Source organism: Mauremys mutica, chromosome 11, assembly GCF_020497125.1.
Source record: "Mauremys mutica isolate MM-2020 ecotype Southern chromosome 11, ASM2049712v1, whole genome shotgun sequence".
In the NCBI taxonomy this organism is placed as follows: Eukaryota; Metazoa; Chordata; order Testudines; family Geoemydidae; genus Mauremys; species Mauremys mutica.
The window spans coordinates 31,034,427-31,056,577 of NC_059082.1; the positions used below are offsets into that span (position 1 = coordinate 31,034,427).

The following is a 22,151-nucleotide window of genomic DNA, read 5'->3' on the forward strand; positions in this document are numbered from 1 at the left end:
TCAGATTCCGAAAGGACCTGCCTCACGCACAAAAAAATCCCTATGTTTGTCATATCCAAATCACATGAAGAGTAATTTCAAAGCTTGTGATGGAGTATTAAACAGAATTTTTAAAAAATTCATAGCTGAACATTAACAGAATTTCAATAGAGCACTGTACTGAAGTTTAATAAGTGTTCACTCAAATATAAAAGACCAGAGCTCGAATAGAATAAGTGAGAAATTCTATAGATGCCTACCATTTGAGAATTTAGAATGTTTTCATGGGACTGGGCGTAATCATTTTCACTCCATTGGTTAAGCCCATGACACTCATTTTCTAATATGTGAGTTAATGCAGGGTTTTTAAAAGGGTGCAAAACCGGCAATGCTACAAATGGAAAGATTTTACTCCAGAAACAGGCACAACAAAACATATTGCAGTGCAAGCGTACAACATATTGCTAATGTGCCCCCAGCCCATTTATAGCAATTATTTCTAGTGGTGACTGTATGTCAGACTCCAAGACTATTTAGTCACTAACCACCACCAAGTGTCCCTGTTTGTTTCAGTTATGTGGCCACATTCGTATTAGTGAGCTAGAGCTGTATGCCTCTACATCGTGTTTCTCATCGCGACTCCAAGAGTAGTTTGCCTAAGCCTTAGGGTAATTTTGTGAGGGAGGTTGCTTTCACTAAACACCTTTCTAATTACCACTCACTTCTCTAGAAATTTTTAAATAAAAGTTTATTAGAGAAATTACTTTGAACAAAAAAAGGCAACAATATTTGTTTTGTCATTTAAAAAAGTAACATTGTTTTCTTCATGCCCTTTTAGGTGAATTGAAGTAATGCTACAGAAAGATATTTCTTTTCACTGCCTTTCTGCGATGCATTCTAGCATGGATTAACTCATGTCTGCATCACTAGAATAAATTATCAACAGTCCTTTTCCATGCTCCTCTCCAGAAAGTGCTGCATATTAACAGAAAATGTTGCACAAAAAACACATTTCTATTCATTCTGCAGTATTGGAACCAGTATCTAGAAAAGAAAGAGAAAGTGTATAAATAAATACAGATAAGACATTGCAAAGTTGAGTACGAGTTAACAAAAAATTAACACTCTCTATTTGGTAAATGCTTCCCTGCCAACCTCAAAATACAACGATTTAGAGTCTGTATTATAAAAGCTGAAACAGCGCCACACCTGGATAATTTTGTTTCCATATGTATCCTCCTTCATTGCCATGAAGAAAGTGTGGCGTCATTACGTTATTTTACTTGGTTAGCAGTAATGAAAACTTTGAACACAAAAATTCTCTGTCCCCATACACAGTTTGCTATTAAGTCCCCATTTTTAAAAACTGAAGTAAGTTTGCTCTAAATTAGAGTAATACACTTAAACACTTGATTCCAGCCAGCTCACAAGATATGCTCTTGGGGCATGCAAGTGCTAGAAGGCCATGTAGTCTGTTCAAGAGATAGGTCATCAGATGTCTGATAAGTGACAATGTACAGGCTTTTGTCGAGTCTGGGCAATGGTGCATTTAACATAGATTTAAAATATAATTTAGACATAAGAGTTCTTTATAAAGCTGAATTACTTAAACACACAAGCAACAGTGTATTTTGTAAGAAAGAGGCAGCCATATTTGCTACTATTACCTCTCTCTTGCTCCTGGTGCCATGGGACAAATGAGTAATCTAGTTATTGACTACAAGACAAGATAACAGTGGATAGGAGAGTCCTTATTTTAAGACGCTTACTACTTGCTGAAAAATACTAAAGACATTGTCAGCAACTTTATGGTACTGTGGTCTTCAAATCCAGTACTTATACTGTGATATTATAAATGGAAGTTATTCAGACATGGAAAATTAGCTTTTCCTTTAACTGCTACAATAAATACATCCTAAAAAAAAAATAGGTGAATCAAGGTGACATGCATGCCCAACATTAAAGACAAGGTACTTGTATGGAATGACTTATCAATTGTTGAGAATCAATCAGTCTAAAAACATCACTATAATCATGCCAAGGCCACAGAGCCCTAAAGGATCAGTTCCATACACCAAGACTTTTTTTTAAAAAAGCAAGTACTATAAAGGGTTTTCTGTTCTCACTTCCTCCTTTTACTGTATTAAGAAAGGAATCTTAAGCAACTAAAATCCATCAGCTAGAAACGATAAAAGGTCATTCTTTGGTAAAGCATTTCAATAGAACATTTGGCTAAACAAGTCAGACAAGTAGAGAGAATGTATGAGCTAATGACCTTGCACGGACAGTACATATGTGGTATATACAGGACTTGGTTTGTAATACTAAAAAGACAACATTTCTCAAGTCCTGGGATCCCTCAGTCCCCTAAGAAGGGAAGTGATGTTTCAAAGGCTTCCAACAACGCCCTTATTAGTTACTTATTGCTGCTGAACAAACAGTGGCACTTTTCATCCTTTAGATTAGACCTTCAATATTTCATAGTGGCATTTTGATAACCAGAAGAAGTAGTCATTCTGATCTTGTTACTGTAATTGTTTTATATAATTTAGTAACTAGTGACCATTAAGGCCTAGTCACATTTATCTTTGGTAATACTTTGGCTTGTCACAAGCATATTTATGCTTATTCATACACCACTAAAAATCCAGTCCCAAGTCAGCTTTAACTAAAATAGCAGCTTTAAATAAGACAATGCAATGTAGAACACACTTATAACTTGCTCATCTGAATTAATCATCTAATTTCTGCATGTGTGTGCACTCCTGTTTTAGTCTGAATTATGTAGGATGTAACCAGAGGCAGAAGACAGCTCCAATCACACACTATTTAAGAACTCTGACTGCACAAAGTGTATTTCATAATATCGTTCAAGTCTTATCTCTGTTAACCTAATATTTATACTATGGTTCAGAACTATACTTACTTTTTCCGTCACATGCAACAATTTTCACTTTATCCACTTTCACGAGTTCAGTTACCTCTCTAAATTCAACATCATTCAGTACAAAAGTCCACACATTATCACAGAATCTGTATGTATTCAGAGAGCCCTTTAAAAGAAAAATGTAACATAAAAAACTATTTTCAAAAGATCTCCAGTACAGTAACAGGAATAAAGTTATTCTTGTAGCTATAGCTAAAAAATTCTTAACATTTGAAAAATTGTCATCTTGTCTGCTTCTAAAAATAGTTAAAAAGTTTACTGATATTCATTAATTTAAAGCAGGTGCTTTTGTATTTATAACCAGATTGGATGTGCTTCTTTTATTAAGCTGTGAGCCAGAACATGCAAGCATAAAATCTAAGAAACACAGATTTAAGCAAATCTGAGGAAAATCGTAGTTTGAGTGCCCTCAAGTGGTAGAAATCACCAGGTTCATACAAGAACATTATGAAAGTAAGGAAGAATATCGTAAAAACAGCCAATCTTCTGAAATGGTTATGAGTTTTCCAAAGTACATGAAGAATGAGGTCATAGGCTTCATCAGCAAAATTTATGTAAAGAGGAGATTATGGGTCATTTATAAGCCTTTCACTTATTGATTCCTTCAAACAGGATTAAAGTTCTGTGTGATAAAAACAGTCACACTGTTCTCCTGTTGGCTTTCTGAATAACACAGTAGTATAAGTTAGTGGTTTCTACCAGGGGTACTCGTATCCCTGGGGGTACGCGGAGGTCTTCCAGGGGGTACATCATCTCATCTAGATGATATTTGCCTAATTTTACAACAGGCTACATAAAAAGCACTAGCAAAGTCAGTACAAACTAAAATTTCATACAGACAATGACTTGTTTCTACTGCACTATATACTATACATTGAAATGTAAATCAATTGGAATATAAATATTGTACTTATTTTAGAATTATATGGTAAAAATTAGAAAGTAAGCAATTTTTCAGTAACTGTGCGCTGTGACCCTTTTGTATTTTTGTGTCGGATTTTGTAAGCAAGTAGTTTTTAAGTGAGGTGACACTTGAGGTACGCAAGACAAAGACTTTTGAAAGGGGAACCGTAGTCTGGAAAGGTTGAGAGCCTCTGGTAAAAGTGTTAACACCGATAGGATGAACGACGGGAGGGGGGAAAATCACACACAGAGAAGTAAAGCTACGTGACCCGAGATGGAGATTGATGACAACACCTCTACCTCGATATATCATGACCCAATATAACACGGTAAAGCAGTGTTCCGGGTGCAGAGGCTGTGCACTCCGGCGGATCAAAGCAAGTTCGACATAACACGGTTTCACCTATAACACGGTAAGATTTTTTGGCTCCCAAGGACAGCGTTATATTGAGGTAGAGGTGTATTTTTGTTTTCTGAATAAATGACAGGAGTTTGTTACTTTTTTGTACATTCCTATATATTTTATATCATTTACTAAGTCAAAAACACATAATTCATGTACAGCTCATCTCAGATAACTTTTACTTGAGGCTACTTGCTGATTTAGATCCAGTGTGTGAAAGATTTTTATTTTCATTCTTCATTTAAAACACATACTATACACCTGTTAATACAACCAGTGTTTCTGGATTTAAATGGGTTCATTTATGATGCCGGACTTTCTCTGAAAATCAAATTCAGACTGACATTTGAGAAATTGTTTCACTTCTAAAGTCTATTTAAGTAAACACGAACATTTCTTTCCTCCAGAGTATTCAAAACAGAAGAAGAATGAATATCAAAAATATTTCAAAGGCAGATTATGAAAATTACAAAGTTTTATTAATTTGGCAGATGATAGAAAATTTGTTCTATGAGCTTAACATGACCTAATCAAAATGATAAAGTACAGTGGTTGGATAGCTTATGAGTTTACAGTTTTCTGCACTTAAGAGAGTAGGAGTCATGTTATAGTATTATCAGACATTAACTGTTACCCTTATTCCAAGGCTGGATGCACAGGGGCTTGTTGGGACTCCGCAGGGGGTCCAGGTAAAGGTGGTTTTGGCGGGGGCAGGAGGGGGCACCTCTGGGTGTGATAGAGCTCAGCAGGGGAGTCTGGCTGTCAGGGACTCAATGGGGGATCCAGATGTTGGAGGAATGGGGCTCAGTGGGGTGGGGATCTGGGTTGCTCATTGGGATGGTACAGGGGGAGTGGGGCTCAGTGCGGTGGGGATTCAGGTGCAGCTAGTTGGGGCTCAGTGGCATAGGGATCTGGGTATGGGTGGCTTGTTGGTGTGGTCCAGGTGGTGCTCATTGGGGGGAGGGGGGAAGAGATTCTCAGTGCAGGGGGATGAGGCTTGGCGACAGGGTCTGGGGGAGGGTCTGACCCGGCCCTGATGTCATGCAGGGGAAGGGGAAGTACTGTCCTCCCCAGCCCAGCCGGGACTAGCAGCTGAGCCCAGTGCAGGGCAGCAGCCACCAGCTGGATCTTCCCCAGTCCTGCCCCCTGCCCCACACTGATTTACCTCTCTGCCAGCTGCCCTAGCACCCAAAACATACTGCTGGGGAAGGTCACATGTTCGCTTTTGTGGCTTCCCTTTGCTTCCCTGTCAGAAAGGCATTTTCTGCAGGGAAGCAAAGAAATCTGCAGGGTAGGGGTGGAGAAGAGTAAATTCTGCGCATGCACAGAATTTCCCCAGGAGTCGTATATGCTGCTGCTGCTGCTAACTGGTTTTCTCAGGTAAGAGGAAAGAGAAATTTTCTTGCAAATTTCACTGCTGAAACACCAGGCTATTCTGGTATTCACTGAATCACTCACGTTTAATGAACTACTTTATTTCACCTCATTTCTGTGCATTGTGTCAAGGAAGTTACAAACTGTCTGCCTCCCAAATATTGAGCTCAACCAGAAACGAAAAATGACCACAATAGAAACCCAAAATCTCTATTTGGCATTCATAATTCAGACCTTGCAGCCGAATGCCTAACCATTATAGGTAACATTAGCTAGTCGTTCAAGTCATACGTGCAAAACAATTAAACTAAGCAAGAAGGGATGCATGGAAGAGGTGACTGAGCACTCCTCTCTGAAATGTTTAAATGATTAAAATGTTATGCAGTCATCTATCCTGTTATGCATATTTTCCTAGCTATTTTTGCCTCTGTTTGCAATTTTACACTAGTGATTTAGGAAGAATGAATTATCATCTTTAGAGCATTTTGGAATACCAACAACTAATTTCATGCTGAGCTGGCAGGATCTCACTTTCCACTACCTTTCTTCTAAATCCCTGTCAACTTTCTGGCTGCTGTATTTCTTGGAAGATTCCACGGAAGAATTGTGACAACTACAGGAAACTCAGCCTGCAGATAGGCAACCTATTATGACTACGTAAACAAGCAGGAATCTAGTTCAACGTGCTACAGATAGCACATGTGGAGTAACACAACAGTATTATTTTTAGAAATAAAGTGGATCCTTAAAAGACTTGTTTCCATCCATAGCAGACAGAGGTAACAAGCCTATAGTTCTCAATGCAGTGTCGGAACACTGATGGAGAGTACCAGTTAGATGGGGACTTTAGTATTTAGTGCACTTACCCTGAAATTGACTCTGTTCCTAACTCGTTGTGCCAATGCTGAATTTATAGCCTTGTCAAACTGAAGTAGCACTTGAAGGGCAAGTTGAGGGGTGATCTGCTGAGACTATGGTTTAAAAAAAATAAAATTGGACTTTATAACTGACTCAAAAATGCATGAAAATGGATTATCAGCGCCAAGCTTTCATGTAACAAACCTCAAGATGTTGACTAGCTTTTCCAGTAGCTTTATTGGAAATATATATATTTATGACTTTATATTTAATGAGGAAAATGGAGTAAGGTGAAATTTGTTAGTTTTTGTAACTTTGTGGGGGGGACAAATGTGACCAACATGCAGAGAGAATTTTCCAGAAAACATGCAGTAATTCCCACATTTGAATTGTCTTTGCATCCATGGCCTGCAGCCTCCTCGACGACATACAAGACTAGGGATTAACATCAGATTTCAACACATCAAAATTGTCAATTCACTCTGGACCAGGGGTGGGAAAACTACGGCCCGCGGGCCAGATCTGGCCCCTCAGGGCTTTGGATCCAGCCTGCGGGATTGCCACCCCTGTGGCACTGCAGGTCCTGCACCGCTCCCAGAAGCGGCCAGCACCACGTCCCTGCAGCTGCCAAAGAGCTGGAGCAGAGGGTTGGGGTGCGGGAGGGAGTTCAGGGGATGTGTGGGGGGTGCAGTGCACAGGAAAGGGCTCAGGGCAAGAGGTTGGGGCAGAGGAGGGGTGTATGGGGGGCTCAGGGCAGGGAGCTGGGGTGCAGGGTGCTGCAGGGAGCTCAGGACAGGGAGTTGGGGTATGGGGTGCAGGAGTAGTTCGGGGTGCAGGCTCTGGCCTGGCCCCGCTTACCTGGAGCAGCTCAGGGGTGGCAGAGGCGCGCACTGGCCCCCGCACCGTTCTAGGAAGCAGCTGGCACCACGTCACTGCGGCCCCTGGTGGGGGGGGGGGGAACCAGAGGGCTCTGTGCGCTGCCCTTGCCTGTGGGTACCTCCCCCGAAGCTCCCATTGGCCATAGTTCCCTATTCCAAGTTTGCTATTTTAGAGGTTTTTGTTACATTAAAGATACTGGGGAAAACCACCTGTGCTAAGTATTCATTATGAATGACTGGAATAGCAACATCAAATAGGTAGTTTCAAGCTTTAGGTCAGATGTTCAGTTACTAGGATATACAAGGTGGCCACTTCATCTGCATAAGTGAGAAACTTGCGTTCATATTTCAATGAAATGCTAAATGGCAGTTTTAATTTTTACTTTTAACTTCATATGACAGTTTGACTTTAAGTAATCAGCTACAGAGAAACGAGTCACATACCTGCATTTGAGTGCTTTTAGTACTTAACACTGTCTAGCTGAGTAGTTTGGAAATTTAGTTAAACTATTAGCTCACTGCTCAATCACACTCCACATTAAGCTACTTGTCTCCCACCTGTATGAGCTCATCCAAGCTCTCCTGAAGGCTGTTCCCCAACGTGGTGTTTCTATACAGTTGATACGCCATGGTTTATAAAGACAAGAGAAGTGTTACTGATCATCCACAGCTATGAAACAGCCAATACGTCTCACGCTTTCATTGAAGGCCTAGAAAATCCAATATGACAATTACTGAGCTATGTAGAGGAATTATGAACAGAAAAAAAAAATCAAAAGCAGCAACATAGAGGAAAAAATGACCATACAATTAATACCAAGCAGAATGCCTTTGATGTCAAATTGGATATAGCTTAATTCTTTGCTATTTAAAAAAATATTAGCTATAAGTTGTCAAATTTTGCATTACGCGATGGAAGAAAAAACAATGACTGAACAGACAAATTAGGAATTTAATGCTACTCTATATCTTCCTTTCAGAACGTTTTTCAATATTATTAATTCTTACTTTGGGTAAGTAATTATATTTCACCAGTTCCTTTATGCAGATTTTTTCCAACACCTGTTTGCTCAAATTCTCACCACCTTCAAATTTTCAACAGAACTGATATGGCTGATTTAACATAACAAGTTTTTGAGCACCTTGCCTCATCCATGATCACCAGCCCAGCTCTGAGAAAAAACTTTATGAGTTACCTACAAAGGATATCAAGATGCTGCTTTTTTTATTTTAAGAAATACTTTATTTGCTTACTGTTGGAATTAATGATAGGTATTTTTAATACAGAAGTCTTTACTCAAAACAAAACAAACAAACGATTGTCTTACAGAATCAGTGAACAGCATCAGAGACTGAAATCTTATACCCATTACCCATGAAAAGAGTACTGGCCTGGACCAGATTCTTCAGAGGAAAATTTAGCACCCCAATAACAACCATGACAATCAAAGTTCTTCCTAACAGCAAATAGTTAGCTGTTGGGTTATGTTCACTCCATTTTTAGCCTTATAAGCAATAGAAAGAGCTAGTCTTTTAACAGCATTAATGTAGGTTACAAAGGTAACAACGAGCACTTGCTACAACCTTAACATATCATGTATATTTTGTTTCTCTCATTAGGCAAAGCTCAGTGCCAAGCGCACAGGACATTGCACAGGACAAAAGAGAAGAGAAATTTGGCAAAAGGGACTAATGTCAAGGGATTGGTGTAGTGTTGGAGGCACATTCCTTCCTCCTCACAAGAATCACTGCACTTAGGTCATCAAAATGTGGGGCTTTGAGAGGTCAGATAATGCAGCCCCTGAGTTGAGGCAGGACCAAGTAAACCTAGCCCATCCTGACAAGTGTTTGTCCAACCTGTTCCCCAATTCTGATGGGGATTCCAGAACCTCCCTTGGAAGCCTGCTCCAGACCTTAAATCAGAGGTGGGCAAACTACAGCCTGCGGGACCATCCTGCTTGGCCCCCAAGCTCCTAGCCTGGGAGACTAGCCCCAAGCCCCTTCCCTACTGTCCCTCCTCCCCCACAGCCTCAGCTAGCTTGCTCACTCCACCACCAGCGCAATGCTCTGGGCAGCAGGACTGTGAGCTCCTAGGGCAGCGCAACTGCAGACCCTGGCCTGACCCGCTGCTCTCTGCTGCGAGGTGGTGGTGGCGTCGTCGTGACTCCAGCCGGGCAGTGCGGCTGTAGCACCGCCCGCACTCCAGGAAGCATGGTAAGGAGGCGGGTTTGGATAGATGGCAGGGGACTTAGGGGCGGTGGTCGGGGGGAACAGCTGGCTGACTAGGGGCAGGGATCCCGGGGGCGGGGGGCAGTCAGGGAAGAGGGAGGATTGGATGGGGCGGCGGGGGAGCAGTCAGGGGCAGGGATTCCGGGGGCAGTCAGGGGACAGGGGGAGTTGGATGGGGTAGGAGTCCCAAGGCGGGGGGGGGGAGAGGGGGCAGACAGGAGATGGGGGCCGGGCCACAACCCCCTCCCCTAACCAGCCCTACAATTTACGAAACCCGACGCAGCCCTTAGGCCAAAACGTTTGCCCGTCGCTGCCTTAAATAGTCTTACAGTGAGAAAGCGTCTCCCTAATATTTAACATAAACCTCCCTTGCTCCAGATTGAGCCCGTTACTTCTGGTCCCACTCTCAGCCGACATGGAGAAGAACTGACCCCCCAGACTAACATATCTGAAGACTGTGAGCCCCCCGCCGCCGCCGCCGCACTGAGACGTCTCTTCCCCAGACTAGCCAAAGCCAGGTCCGCACCTCTCCCGAGAGCACATTTCCCTCGCTCTCCCCTGGGCTTGGCCACAAGCACAGCGCCCGGGCCCGGGCTGCTCGGGCCCAGGGGACGAGACTCGGCTCTGCCAAGCCCCCATCTCACAGACCCGCCCCCCCTTCACCTGCGGGGGTAAATCCCTCCCAGGGCGGCGGCGGCTCCGGCCTCTCCCGCTCTAACCGTCCGCAACAGCTGAACGACCTCGCACCTCTCACCCGGAAACAGAGGGAGTGAACCGGAACCGGAAGCTCGAAAAAGCCGCGGGTCACACGGCCCTACCGGAGCCCGCGGCTTGCTGGGTACCGCTGGGGGATGGGCCACGGGGCCGTCGCCTTGGGGCGCAGGGCGGGTCCTGGAGGGGCGGGGCTCGGGCTAAGCCCCAGCGCGGAGGGACGTGCGTGATCCCGAGCCCGGCCCAGGGGTTACCGAGCGTAGGGCGGGCCTGAGTCTGCGGGCAGGGCCGGTTCCCGTCCCGTGGGGCCCGCGGCGAGGGGGAAGAGGCACAAGGGGCCGCGCTGCGCCGCCTGTGACAGCCAGCGCCCCCGTTATCTCGCGCCCGCCCCTGCTGAGCGAATGGGGGCGGGGCCCAGCCCAGGGAAGTAGAACTCGGTTGAAGTTCGCAGGCAAGGGACGGACTGTGCGGCGGCGAACTGTAAATGTTGGTACTGGGTTTTTGCCCGCCTTCCGCCAGCTCCAACCTGAACAGGGTACAAGTGAGCCTTGTAAGTCAGCGGGGGGGAGAAGGGACGGACGGACGGACAGAGCCCCAAGAGCTTATCAGACAGACCTGGCCTCTAAAAACAAGTAATAGAGAAGGTGGCCCATGGTAGTCCCAGGCCATGGGAGGCTTTGACACATGATATTTTACACTATATTCGCCCTGGCACAGCATCATTAAGCCTGAAGGTATCTCAGCCCCACTCAAGCTGAAGGGTTAGTGTGCTATATGCTTTAGCAAACTGAATACCATAGCAGGGGGGAAAAAGAGGATTTGGAAGTGCAACCCAAAGATGGAGGAGCCACTTGAATAAATACATGTATGCACGTTTTTTAATATGACCAATACGGGGCTTGTAAGAAGGCTCAATGTTCTTCATGTCCTTCTCACTGCTAATAGTCTCTAGTGCATTGTCCTGCAAGTACCAGTGCGTTTTATAATCACTGTGCAGTCAGACATTTGTATTTGTTCCTCACAATGTATTCATGATTAGTGAGAGTTTGAGAACTGGTTAAGTGCACTAACAAGATATTCTAGACTGATTAAGACAGGTGCAGATTTAAAAAGTGCTCATTTCATTTTAGCTAGTAAAAATTTCAGTGGTAAAGGAATAAATTTAAGGTTAAATATTTTTTGACCATGGCAAGCTTTTGCTCTAGGCTTACCCACTCTTCAGTTAATCTAAAATGCTGCCAAAACAATGCATACTTTGCTTTGTCTGCTTCTGCCTCCAACTCTACAAAGTTAAACTCCTTGTCTGGCCTTCAAGGCCCTGCACAGCTTTGCTCCCATGTCCTCCTTCCACCACTTTTGCTCTGCCCGAGATCTGAAACTACTCATTCTTAGTTTTATTTCCCTCTTCAAGCCCCTTTTGATGTAACCATAAGCAACCCATTTCATCATATTTCTATCTCTTTCCTCCAAATACCTTTTGAAAAATGCACTTCTCCCAAAAAGGCCAGGCTGAAAATCCTCAAATTATAATCTGATTACAGTGATACTAACAAGATGACTTCAAAATATTAAAAAGCAGCACAAGTGAATGTTGATCTCTGCCCTCTATACATTGGCTTTAGATCAGGGATACTCAGACCTCAGTGGTTCAGGAGCCAAATTAGCAATTAACATTACCCCAAAGAGCCACAGTAGTGTGAATTCGTTGTTTCATTTACTATACATTCATATTTAAACAGTATGATGGGAAAATCTGTAGTGTGTGTATATAATGACTGACCAAGTATTTTATCAAATACAATTGATTACTGTAGTAAAAGTATCCTGACGAATAATTAAATTACATAATATTTTACTATCATGTGCTGCAGAGAGCTGAAAGACACATTGAGGAGCTACTTGCAGCTTGGGAGCCTCAATCTCAGAATCACTGCTTTAGATAGTGGCTTTCTGGTGTAGGGACTTTTGCTTTGCATATAGATGTGAAAACAGGCTAACGCTGTTATTAAATCAGGAACTTAAATCAGGAGAACTTTTAGACAAGTATTTTTCAAAAAAGTATTTATTGAATTTTCCACATTTAACCTGTTATTTTAGCTAATTAAAAATACAAGACTCACATAGTTTCTCACAAGTGCTAGGTGACATGTTCAGAAATACAAGTATTTCTCACATTACTCCATGACAATGACAACTTGTAAAGTTAAAGAAAATAGGGAAGAACATTGCTTCATTTGAAAAGGAAGGAGCTTAGTACATTCTTCAGAGGTAGGTGAAAAGAGTACTTTCCTCAAACCAGTTGAAATTAAAGGGGCAGAAGAGAAATAGTACAGTTACTTCTCTGAGGAGCAGTGGTGGTCAAGACTTGTACTCCAGATGAAGGTGTTGCCTTTGTAACCAATTCAGAATCTAGAAAGTTAGGCTAAGTATTGGGGACTCAGTACTTCAGGCAGTGTTACAGCATCTGAGCAATGCATAAACTTTCAACTGTCAGACGCTTTCCACATATGCTTTTGTAGAGGTGAACGTTATTTAATGATTATATTGCAGTAGTGCCCGGAGGCTGCAATGATATCCTCATTTTACTAAGCATTATACAGACACATGGTCCCTACACTGAAAAGCCTAAAAGGCTCAGATGTAACAGATGTTCCGTCCTTTAACAAAATGGATCTCAATGTGAAATGACTCCACACTTCAAACATATCTAATGTTCAGACCAGTTTAACCCCACTTCTTGGGTTTCTTCATTCAAAAAGGTGCTTTAGATTAGAATACAGCAGAAGCTCCTCAGTCATTCCCTTTCCTAATTAGCTGCAGAACAGCATTGGCTGAAACATCAAAATTTCTTCTATGAATGCTTACTCTAGATATTTACCCAAAAATTTATAGAAAATACAGGCCAACCATACAATATGTAATGGTAAGGCTGTCTGACAAGACAACATTAATACTGTCTTAGTGCACACTAATAGTTTCAGTATTGAAGAATCAGGATGCCTCATAATACTGGTACACAAAACCCATTAATACTCTAACTGAATTGTGAGATTTTGAAGTAGAGAGTTTTATTTCATTGGAGTGGAAGCTATTCCCTTTTTGGCCATAATGCTGTCTCTCAACAATGAGAGAAAAGGAAGCAACTTGACAGAGTATATACACTACAAAATACTGCACTCTTATTTTCTAGGTGCAATTTCTAGAGCTGTGCTAATTAATTTTTAGCTCACTGGTAGTTCTGAAAAAAATTCTGGGTAGAACAAAGTATTTCATGCAATTCAACCCAATTTTTTTTTTAATTTTGAGTTAAGGTTGTTCTTTTTAAAATAAACTTGAAGGAAATTTCAGAACAGTTTTGTTTTTTTAAACACTAAAAACACACCACATTGACTTCCAGATTGTTTGTTGTTTCCTAGCCAAAGCACTTTGTCAAATTCAACTCAAATTTGCAAAATGTGTTGACCCAAAATTTTGCTCAGCTTTAGCAAGTGTATTGCCGTTTGCTTATGTTGTACTGAGGATTCGTGTCAATGGAAACCTTTTAGCACAATCTAGAATTCTTAAGTTTTAAAAAGGGGCAAAATTCCTATCTTGTTATTCATGCTGAGAGAAATTCATCCTCTGAGGAAAATGGGTTCAGTATCTTTTAAAAACTGCGATATAACAGATGGAAGCATAGGTCTTCAGAAAGCTCCTAGGATCTGTTGATAGAACTAAAAACCTCCATAGAATGACCTGCATCCACATGGATAATTCAGTACTAGAGTTCTCATTGGAACTTTATAAAACATCTGTAAAAACATACTAGCTGCCAGCTGCTTATTGGTCACCCCTCTAAAGCAGATTAGGAAGTCTCATACTTTTAATCTTCAAAGCATTTTACAAACACTAATTTGTGTTCCTGACAGACTGCAGTTAAGCCATTTTCTAACAGCAGAATATAAATGCTGAAGTTCCATCCACAAGGAATGTAGAAATGTTAATCTGAAATTGAAGAAAAGTTATATCCTTGAGCAAGAATCTGCTGTTGTGACTCCATAAAGCCTAAATTGACCTGGTTTAAATCACTTCTCCCACCCACCCCCCTTTTGCTTCCTAGATATCCTATTTAAATCTCTTATGCTATTTCTCACTAGAGAATTTTCCAGCAAATTGGAGATGAACTGGCCAAAACATTTGGCAAATGAGAGCTTTTATACTTTGTGGAGATAGTTTTTTGGCTAATCATCTAAAAAAGGCTCTATTAATTCCAAATGTCTTGCTCACCTAGTCCTAATGAAAACTAAACCTTTACAACGTTTAAAAAGTCTAAAGCAAAAATTTTCAAAATTTGTCAACACATCACTAATCTTATGAAGTCTGTGATGCTCAGTCAGCACAGACAGGTTTGCTGACATTTGTTCAACCGCAGCAAACAATGGACAGTGATTTACCGTCTAGAATGTAGTCTGCAATCTGCAATAGTTAATTCCACAGATAATATCTTTCCCTTGATCACTGAAAACAAAGGCAAGTCAGACGAGAAAAATATATCAAGAAGAGGTTTAAGGCTGTGAATACAAGTTACCTATAGTGTTACTTAAATTGTTTTTAAAGTAAGTGTTTGGAAGCCAGTAAATTCCAGATTTAAAAAGGAACATTTTAAAAACCCTGGTGCTTCATGATCGGGGTTTCAGATTGACTAACTTTGGCTGTATCTCAGTGCTAACTCTTAGTGTAGCCAACATCTTTACACCTAGCAATCATACAAAATTACTACTGTACTTCCAGTAGAATATCAGCTACAAACCCTTGCTTACCATACTGAGTAAATTTTTCAGAAAGGCCCAGATGACATAGAAGCCAAAAACCCATTGATTTTTAACACTCAAACTCCTACATTCTTAAGTCACTTTTGAAAATTGTACCTATTGTAGACAAATCTACAAACATCTTGTATCCACCAGCCTGAGCCATCAGCTCAAATAAGATCACCTCCACTTCAACCATATTGGCAGCAAAATAAAGTTGCTGACATTTTAGTACCACATGCTTTATATTCCAGAAACTCTCTGAGCATGTCAGCTCAAGTTATATAATGACTGCAATGCCTCTTGACAGAACTCAGAAACTGCACCATAGAAAAGTATTCCTGCATCTCCTGCTGAAAGTAAAATTCACAAGACAACACAAATCCAAGTCTCCTGTCAGTAAAGCATGGGACAGTGTAATGCAAGTGGATGGGAATGCAGGTTCAAAATGAAATTTGAAGTCTTAGCTATAAATCTTTCCTGTTTTTAAACAGGAGATTATGACTTTCCAATAAAGTTTGTCATTATTATCTTAATTCCATCACTGAGAGATGTCATAATTCTTTTCAAATTAAGAATATATAAAAGTTTGAAACCATCAGAATTGTTTGACATCTGCCTACTGTTATTGATGCTGCTGTCTCAGCATTTTGTTGACACTTCAGACTGATCTAGCTGCTGGGAAATTAGTTGAGACTAGTATTTACAGCTTACCACTAAAATGCATCATTAAGTTTTGTGTTTTATTTGAAGTACTGATCGCAAAGTCTTTGGATTTTAAAGGAAATTTGGCAATTGAAATTAAACAAGTTCTTCATTTGAAACTGCCTTTGTGTTCCAATAGTGAGCTGCATTTTCTCTACATCAAACGATCATAATAGTAGCTTTAGAGCACTTACTATGTGATGTGATTTTTTTTTTTTTAATAGTTAGCTGTTTTTAGATGTAGCCTTTGGAATCTCATTGCAACATAGCAGGATTTGGTTTTGAGTATAATACCCATTTACAATGTTTGAGAAAGTCCCAGAATTAATTTAAAATAACTTTTTAAAAACATGCATGTGAATACTTCACCATTAAAATATGAGGGATGGGTGAGGGAAGGAGGGGAGACTGACAAACCAGGAGGGAAGATTCTCCACAGCAGTTGCCAACTTGGATCCCAAACTGTGCTGCTTTAGAAGGCAGTAGGATTATGAAAATGACCATTTCTATTTATACACAAGCTTATAGAGAGATTGGATCAGTGTGTGTATACATTTTACAATAAATATTAACGCAAAATTAAGTTTGAGAATCAAGCACTCATTCGTCAGGTAATGCAGAGCTGAAGTTGAAAATTCAACCTTGTTAGGTACCTCATGCAGCTATAATTGAAGTCTAAAATGTAGCCTTCAGAGAAGCATGTTTATTATCCTTCACTAATGCCCGGTGCATGAAGTTTAACAAGCAGCATATTTTTTAAAAATTTGTATCTAGTCTTTGCTTCCTGGTTTTTGCTGGGATTCTCAGAGAAGTCCCAGATTGGGAATGGTAAATCCTTAAGCGTGTTGTGGCAAGGGAGGTCTGAGTCTTAACAAAAGACACTCGTAATTTGTTAGGCATTTTAAGTTCAACTGAGGAGAAAATTTTATTTCGATTGCAGAGAACTCGTTTTTCAACACCTAATCACGTTTTAATTCCTTTGCATCTCTGTTATCATAAATCAAATAATGCTCCAGTTTAGAGATTGGGTCAGAAAAATAGCATAGACAAAACTTGATTTTTTTAAATGTGAAAAAGCAAGCAGGGAAAAAAAAAAGACTCAGACTTCCTTTAATCATACAATAAAGCAGCAGAAAGGTACAAACCTTCCCACCCTTTGGAAGTCACCTTTAAAATTATTGAACATTTGGTCAAGTACAAAATACAGTATATAAAGTAGGTTTTCTACACAACATATGTACTGTTTGAACTGCTGTTTAAGATTCGTGGCATGCAACTTTTGTAGGAGGTAAAAGGAAAGGAGAAGCAAGTGTGGAGTTAAAGGAAGCAATGAGGAAGATGTAGAAAGAATGTCTATAGCCAGTAGAAATTTTACTGTTTTTCCATTTGAAACATCTTTAGCTATTGTGTTCTCCACTACATACAACAAATGACATCTTTCAGTAATCTGAGATATTGATTTAACTGTATCACACTATATCAATGCAAGTCAACTGTCAGACCCTATTTCTAGAAGAACTGCTTTTGGTAGAAGTCATCTTTATCTGAAGAAAAAAATTGAAGTGAGATGGTGACCCCTTCTTATTCTCCAGGCTTTTAGAGACCTAAATCTATTCAGCTTTAAGGCCTGAAAATGAAATAAAAGATTTCCAGATTTGCATGCATGCATGCACACACCTTGCACTTGGCCAGTCTTGGAATTTTATTTGCCAGGCTGGGGAAGGTTTCAGCCAGTAAGCTGGAGTTGATATAACTTGATATATAGAATGAGGAATAGAAGTGAGAGCACCTAGCACTTATGTAGCAGTTTTCATTTGTAGATCTCAAAATGCTTTACAAAAAAAGGTGAGTATCATTATATCCATTTTACAAGTGGGGAAATGGAGTTATAAGGCAATGAAGGGACTTGCTCAAGGTCGTCCATCAGGCCCTAGCTCCTGAAGAAAGTATCTTCATTTAGGTTCTTTGCTTTCAGACCAAAATATAAGCCGTATAAAAATGCATACAGGGCAACTTCAGAATAAGATTGTCTATTTAGGCAGAAGACACAGCATATTAATCTGCACAAACTGCTGATGGAGACAGATGCTGACCTAACCAAAATACGTATGCCTTGAGACGGATTCCCCTGAAGCATGTGTGTTAAATAGATCTCTGTTAAGTTCAGATGCAGACTACTGGCCTGATCCGGCATCAGAATTAGCTAGTACTGCACCTATGCACAGTTGATTAGAGACATCGAGGAGTCTGCAAGGATCCAAAGGTTAGTAAGTCCCGGTTGTATGATTACCCTATGAGCGTTATACCTCACTGATAAGTAACAATCCAGTTGAAACCTACTTTACTTTTGTAAGTATACCGGATTTATTTTGATTGTGTGTAAGAACTGTGATACTACTACTATTTCCAAGAATATACAGTTTAGAAGTGTGGAATAATATCAGATGGGGATTTTTGATTATGATTAAGACAAAAGTAGTGAGCACTGCAGAAAAAAAGTGAAAATATTTAATGCTTGTTACAATGTCACTTAAATGTTTAACTTCTGAATAGATTTATTTGCACACACCAATAGGCATGATTGACATTTTTATTACGTTTCACCCAGAACATAGTATAATTTAGCTATGCTAATAGAACCTATGAAAGTCAATTTATGTGCCCAAGAACACCAAGTGAAAACTTGTGGATACATCTTGAATAACCACAGCAAAAACCAGACTCATTACATTCTTTAAAGTGAATTTAGTGCTTATGAGAAGTGCCATATAGCACTGGAGATGGAAGATCTCCATCTACAAAGTAAAGGCAGTGCAAGATTTTCCACACCTCCTCTCCAGGGTACTTCAATCTTGACCTGAATGGATAACTTTTATGGTTGAAAGGACAGTGCAAGCTCCATGCCCATGCAATTCTTTGTGTGTCTGCTGAGACTGAACACAGTTTCAGTCTTCCAAGAGTAACAGGACTGAGCTCCTTTCACACTGATCACTGACTAGACAGCTTTTATCTACTAAACACCTGAGCAGAATTTAAACTAGTGACCTAATGGTGAAAAGCTCATTATGCTATTAGTCATTTGAACTATTTAGTCCCCAATATGGCTTAACTAGGCCAAAAGGTAGTAGCCAATAAGCTGAAATTCACAGAGCCACAAATCTGTATTTTGAAGAAAAACAAAGACAAACCAAAGCTCAAGATCATTCTGGCAGTGTAAATGAGTTCTACTTGTATTAGATACAGGAACAAAAATGATTATCTTCACATTTATGAGACAACTGCACTAAGTGAACACCAGCATCTAAAAATCATTAGGTTTCTAAATCACTTAGGAAATGTATTAACTATTTACAGCAAAAAACATTCATCATGCACTTTACAAAATAATGACAGCACACATTTATGGCCTTGTCTACTTGCAAAAGAATTCATTCTGCAGGCAAACATTATAAAATATTGCTCAAAGAGTCATAAAAATATATTATCTCTTTCCTTTAACATTTAGGTATATAAATATTTTACTGAAGAACATGCATCATTTAGATAATTGCAAGAATGCCTCCTATAAACATATGGTTCTTTGACATTTAACAGTATAAAATGATTACATGGTAAAGTAGCTATTAAAGTCAAGAATTAAACCCAAGATTTGCAAACCAATACTGTAGAGAACAGTCCCTTGTGTACAAGTCCAGAGATATATCAAGGCACCTTTTATAACAGGTTACATAATAAAGGCTAATGAATGCATTGTAAATGCAAAAAAACAAAAACAAAAAACAGGTCATTCCACCTGCACAGTCTTCCGTCTTGTCTGGACTCCAAACTTACTGTTCACTTTTCTGTTCTTGTTTCCCATCAAGCTCTTGGTCAATTCTGTTTAATAAGAAAAAAGTTATAATATAAATTACAAATTCAATAGTCTGTTACTTTCTATATTAGGCAAAAAACCTGATCTTAATAGGAGAATTAAAGTTTTTATATAGAAAAGGTTTTTAGTAAATATCATTCAACTGTTAAAAAAACAATCATCAGTGAAGTGGGTTCAGTTACAGCAAAATGTTAAAGATCCACCTTGTTATTGCCTCCTAAAATTAGAGAGATTTTAAAGATGGGTCAAGAAGTGTTTTTAAGCAACAATAGGTATGGTATCTGGAAGAAAAGTATTAGGAAAATGAAATCTCAAATTTGGCCATGTTGCAAGAGAAGCAGGTTGCTCTTTCATTTATCAATAAAGTGACTAGAATGTAAGCCTCTAAGACATGCAATAAAATGAAAGAGTTTTAAGACTAGAATGCAGTTAATATTGGAGAACATGAGCCTGTCAAAACTGTAAACAATGTTTTTTGTTTTTTTTTAAAAGAACAGCTATATTAAATATTAAGCTGAAAGAACAGTGTGGTTGTGCCAACACTGTTTCCTTTACTACATACATTTTTAAAGTTTCACATAATTGTTTTCTAAACAATTAATACAAATAATGTGCATTGTATTGATCCCTGCTATTTTGAAATAAGTTGTATTCAATTAGTTACTATATATAGTTAGATTTATTAAAAATATGTAATGCATTCTTTGTATCTAGTCTGTTTGTATGTAGGATATCAGATAGCACTTTAGAGTCACTCAGATAAACATATGTGCTATTCGGCTAGGATGCAGTGTGGGCTAGCACACTGAACATGGTACTGTGTAGACCTGGATTCTAGTCCTGGCTCCAAGCACTGACTCTTTGGGGAAGTCATTTAATCTCCATTCCTTTTAGCTTTCCCTCTGCAAGATGAGGATAACTATTGGTTATAGGTTTTTTTGGTTTGTTGTTTTTCAGGGGAGGAAGTCTCTAGGCTCACTATGCATCCTTTTGCTTAATCGAGTGAAGGAATCTACATCAACAATTTCTGCATAATTTAAGATTTCTTTTTAGTAAAGTTTCTGGCTCTTATGGCTGCTAGGAGAACATCTGAAGTGTGAACTGACATACACTGTCCTGCTGAGTGTGCAGCCAGCTTCAGTCCACTGTTTCTCATGACATTCCCAAAAAGCGGAATGAGGTTAACAAGATTCAGGTAAGTTTCTGCCTACAGGATTCTGAACAGCAGTTGTGAAACTGACAAGAACACTGCCAGTTTCACTATGTTGCAGCTATGGAAAGATATGAACAACAGTGAAAGTACTTACAGGAAAGTGACTAAAAAAGGCTTGGGAAAGAGTAGAGTAGCAAACACCCTTCTTACTCTCCATCAGCCAAGAGGCTCTGAAGTTGGAGGATGAGAAAAAGCTCCTTCCAAACAGCTAGAAAGGGACAACAGTTTTTAAATCCATCAGCCAGAGACCCACAAAAAGAGAACAAGGTGCTGTCCTTGCTTATGAATCCCAGTGTCCTATGTTCTCAACAACTGGGGCATGGTTACTGGCTTCTCACCGGGCCATTGTCCACTGACACGTCTGGTGTGTGTGGGCATTCATTTTTCATGCTACCTAAGCCTAATTCACTTAGTTCCCTGGCTAGTAAATACCTAATAAGTTTTTCAAGCCCAGACAGAGCTTTCCTTTGAACTTTATGGAATAAAAGTGCCATGTAAGCACTAAATGCTTCAATTACAATTATGACAGGCAGAATTAAAGTCACATACTATGATCAGATATATCCAAAAACTAAATTGGAAGGGGAAAATATTTGGTTTGTGACAGTATTTATGAGTGCATTTTACCAACATTCCTGGCTAGTCATTTTAGAGGAACCTACCAATGGATTTAGAATTCTAGACCCAAATACCGCAAACACTTACATGCTTAACTTTACATATCAGGAGTCAATTCTTCAGTGAGACCACTTCTGTACATAAAATATTTTTTTGCAGGACTGCAATCCAATCTGTAGTACCCTGGTGTGTAGCCAGTTCTGGGACTCAAATTGTCAACCAGGGAAAATTTATCAGGATGTTGACAAATGACAAACAGGGAATAGGTTATAGCCAACTTTGTGTTTTAATTATTCAAATTAATATTTGTGTGCAGAAAGATGGTCACCTAACACTTCTGAGAGATTTGTGTTTTTCATCTCTGCGCACGACTAGCTACATCAGGGATCGACAACCTTTGGCACGCGACCCGTCAGGGCAAGCCTCTGGCGGGTCGGGCCGGTTTGTTTACCTGCCGCGTCCGCAGGTTCGGCTGATCACGGCTCCCTCTGCCCGCGGTTCGCCATCCCAGGCCAATGGGGGCTGCAGGAAGTGGCGCAGGCTGAGGGATGTGCTGGCCGTCCTTCACACAGCCCCCATTGGCCTGGAGCAGCAAACCGCAGTCAGTGGGAGCAGCAATCGGCCGAACCTGCAGATGCTGCAGGTAAACAAACCATCCCAGCCCACCAGGGG

The 22,151-nt window shown here is 40.2% G+C and overlaps 2 protein-coding genes across 5 annotated transcripts in view; both read right to left on the minus strand.

Moving 5' to 3' along the window:
- Window positions 1-710: 710 nt before the first annotated feature.
- GTF2A2 (general transcription factor IIA subunit 2) lies at window positions 711-10,423 on the minus strand. Of its 3 annotated transcripts, none has more exons than XM_044978689.1 (5): window positions 10,319-10,423; window positions 7,901-8,052; window positions 6,473-6,577; window positions 2,906-3,032; window positions 711-1,023 (listed from the first exon to the last, which is right to left on the minus strand). In XM_044978689.1, the coding sequence occupies exons 2-5, from the start codon at window positions 7,970-7,972 to the stop codon at window positions 998-1,000; spliced, it is 330 nt and encodes a 109-aa protein (XP_044834624.1). In that variant the 5' UTR covers window positions 7,973-8,052; window positions 10,319-10,423; the 3' UTR covers window positions 711-997. The 3 variants fall into 3 exon arrangements, with proteins under 3 accessions (XP_044834624.1, XP_044834626.1, XP_044834625.1); XM_044978691.1 differs by having other exon boundaries at window positions 10,326-10,407; XM_044978690.1 differs by having other exon boundaries at window positions 10,235-10,369.
- Window positions 10,424-12,328: 1,905 nt separating this feature from the next.
- Window positions 12,329-22,151, minus strand: part of BNIP2 (BCL2 interacting protein 2) — a 34,177-nt gene continuing 24,354 nt past the window's right edge. For both annotated transcript variants that reach the window (XM_044979670.1, XM_044979671.1), the window contains one exon: window positions 12,329-19,653. In XM_044979670.1, the coding sequence (XP_044835605.1) occupies window positions 19,605-19,653 (49 nt within the window). In that variant the 3' untranslated portion in view covers window positions 12,329-19,604. The remainder of the gene's footprint in view (window positions 19,654-22,151) is intronic.

Coding starts and splice junctions, on each gene's coding strand:
- GTF2A2 (XM_044978689.1), bottom strand. CDS start 7,972: ATGGCGTATCAACTGTATAGAAACACCACGTTGGGGAACAGCCTTCAG. Junction 6,578..7,900: donor GCTTGGATGAGCTCATACAG/GTGGGAGACAAG, acceptor TTTAAACCATAG/TCTCAGCAGATCACCCCTCA. Junction 3,033..6,472: donor GGAACAGAGTCAATTTCAGG/GTAAGTGCACTA, acceptor TTTCTTTTAAAG/GGCTCTCTGAATACATACAG.